General features: G+C 41.4%; 1 protein-coding gene across 1 annotated transcript; it reads left to right on the top strand.

Moving 5' to 3' along the window:
* The first annotated feature begins 6 nt into the window (after positions 1-6).
* LOC121918348 (vesicle-associated membrane protein 7-like) lies at positions 7-2,649 on the top strand. The gene is made up of 4 exons (XM_042444412.1): positions 7-51; positions 143-233; positions 769-836; positions 2,447-2,649. Exons 1-4 carry the CDS (start codon positions 13-15, stop codon positions 2,558-2,560), a joined length of 312 nt encoding a protein of 103 aa, XP_042300346.1. The 5' UTR covers positions 7-12; the 3' UTR covers positions 2,561-2,649.
* Positions 2,650-2,655: the final 6 nt, after the last annotated feature.

Genomic DNA, 2,655 nt, shown 5'->3' with positions numbered 1-2,655 from the left:
CTGCCATACGCCATGAACAGCGAGTTTTCTAGTGTTCTGGCTGCACAACTGGTGAGGTTTAGTGGCTAATGTTGCATGTAGCTGCTGAACCCCTTGTAACGAGCTATTATGCACTTATGCCTCTGTTTTTCCTGGCATGCAGAAATACCACTCTGAGAACAAGGGTTCTGACCAGGTGGCAGAGACACAAGCCCAAGTGGATGAGCTCAAGGGGATCATGGTCCGCAATATAGGTATGGCAATGGTCATTGGCGCAGGTGCAGGAAACGCCTGCAAGCTCTTATTTATATGTGGGAGTGGGCTGACGCAACTAAGTTGTGAAATAAGGGTTTCTTTACTGCAACAACAGATGTATTTGTTTGAATTTTGCTTTTTTGTGGGAAAGGACAGTATGGGAGCAGCAAAATGGTTCTCTCAGTAGTCAGTAGGTCTGTATTGCCCATCTGGCAAAAGACTGAGGGAAGAAAATACAAATCATTCTTGTTGCACTTATCTTGTCTTCTCCTGGACAGACATGAAGCCCAATTCCAAGCTATTGGCTCTTCTATGTATTTCTAAAGAGCCTGTAAAATCCTCATCAAAAGATTTTACCATGTGATTAGTCACATCATGCCAAGATATGGGCATTTTGCATAGTTAACCCGTTTGCTGATAGCTAAGGGAAGACTGCTGTTCCACTGGCATTCTCATTGTTCCCCCTCGCCCCTCATTTTTAGAGATTTTAGAGATTTTCATATTTTTCTCCTTGTTGCTCTCTTTTCATTCCAGATCTCGTGGCCCAAAGGGGAGAGAAGCTGGAGTTACTGATAGACAAAACTGAAAATCTTGTGGATTCGGTACGTTTCAGAATTGGAGCAAGGAGACAACTGAATTTACCACTGGATTTGTAACTATTATGTAGGAAAGGCAGAACTGAAATCACCTCATGTACATTTGTTGTGTCTGACTTCTGGAAGTGCTCTGGAAGAAATAACTGGGCTACATGTAGGATGACGAGGAACTGAGCTTCAGTCACTCTTGAAGTAGTCATTCTTTAAATAATGGCTGCCTGTTTTCATGGGTTATATCTTCTTATCTATGAGCAACTAGATGTTCTCAGGACAGAACAGACTGTAGGATAACAGACACTGTTACCTTCACCAATCATAGTATAAAATTCCATAGAAAGAACTATGTGAGGGATCCCTTTTCACCACCTGATTCACTGTGACAGCCTCTACACACATACACACCTTATGCTTTTCAGTGGTTGATGGAGAGCAGAGAGGAAAGGAGTCAGAGAAACACTTAGTTGTGTTCTTGTAGCCAGAATGGGCAAGGATCTTTTGGAGGCTTGGAGGATGATATAATGATTCTGAATGGCCACAGAGGGAGGGCTATCCCAGTGGAAAGGAGTCCTGTCAGGTTTTGATTGTTTAGAAGTCACTAAAAGAAGATATATGCAGCCATGTTTTAGGTTTGTATAGATTCTTACCAGAGTATTGGGCAATATTTGCAGCATGTGAGGATAAGAAAGAAAACAGAATAAAAAGGATGCAAATATGGATATTAGCTCTATGCTCGGGTTGCTGACTGCTTTTAAGCAGATAACCCAGGGCATGTGGACATGATCTGAAGGCCAGTCTTTTAATGGGCATTACAATAGGGTTATCTTCCTCCTCTTCCACAGATATATTGAGATATCTTTTAGGGAGATGGGGCTTCTCCTCTTCTTTTTATTTGTTTGCTTAGTTTGATTTGCTGCTGCTTCTCTTCCTTTGTGTTTTTAAAACAGTTCCAATTGCCCTTAGTCAGGTCTTTCTTGCAGTGCATCAAAGTACATCAGTTGCATGAACAGCAGATGTTAATACTCTTTTGAAATAACAAGTTTTATAATGCGGTGGTGGTGGGATTGCCACATCCAGTGTGCATGAACTTCTGATTTTTGCCAAGTGATTTATGCCGTGCATACTTATTTGGGATATTTTTCAGAGAAAACATGAAAAGGTTTGGCATATCGGTGTTAGCCAGTGTCAGTAGCTCAGATGGTTGCCTCCATATCCATAGGTTTTCCCAGCTAGCCAGAAATACAGCGAACAGTTTCTAGGTTCTAGAAAGTGATGCTTACATGGTCTGAACGAGGGAGCAGTAATAAAGAATGTGCTTCCTGTCCAGTAGTCTTCATGTTTAAAGATACTGTATTTTTATTTAGGGGAATACCAAAACTTTGCAAAAAGGTTGCATATTCTTAGAGATGGGGGATGGCAAGTAGACTGTTAAAGTGTGCATTTGATTATACAGGAAGCATGCAGATTTTGAACTTGTACATTGCCATCTTGAGACTGACCCTTACGATAAGAAGATAGGTCAGCAGGCTTTCCAGAGGGTGGAGTGAGAAATGGGAATGGTCTTCAGTAAGAGGTAGTGTTGGATGGCTGTAAGAAGGTCTCCTGTGCTTTTCTCATAGTCTGTCACTTTCAAAACAACCAGCAGGAATCTGGCTCGAGCAATGTGTATGAAGAACCTCAAGCTCACCATCATTATTGCCATAGTATCAATTGTAAGTTGCTGTACGTATTAAACTGGAAAAGGGGAGGGGAGGACTGTAAATGTAATTACATGCATTTGTGAAAGAATGTTCCTTATTGGTTATTGCTTGTCAGGATGACTTGATCT

This window comes from Sceloporus undulatus, unplaced genomic scaffold, assembly GCF_019175285.1.
Source record: "Sceloporus undulatus isolate JIND9_A2432 ecotype Alabama unplaced genomic scaffold, SceUnd_v1.1 scaffold_9236, whole genome shotgun sequence".
Taxonomy (NCBI): Eukaryota; Metazoa; Chordata; class Lepidosauria; order Squamata; family Phrynosomatidae; genus Sceloporus; species Sceloporus undulatus.
The sequence above is the reverse complement of the archived record's forward strand: the minus strand, read 5'-3'. Positions and strand labels throughout refer to the sequence as shown.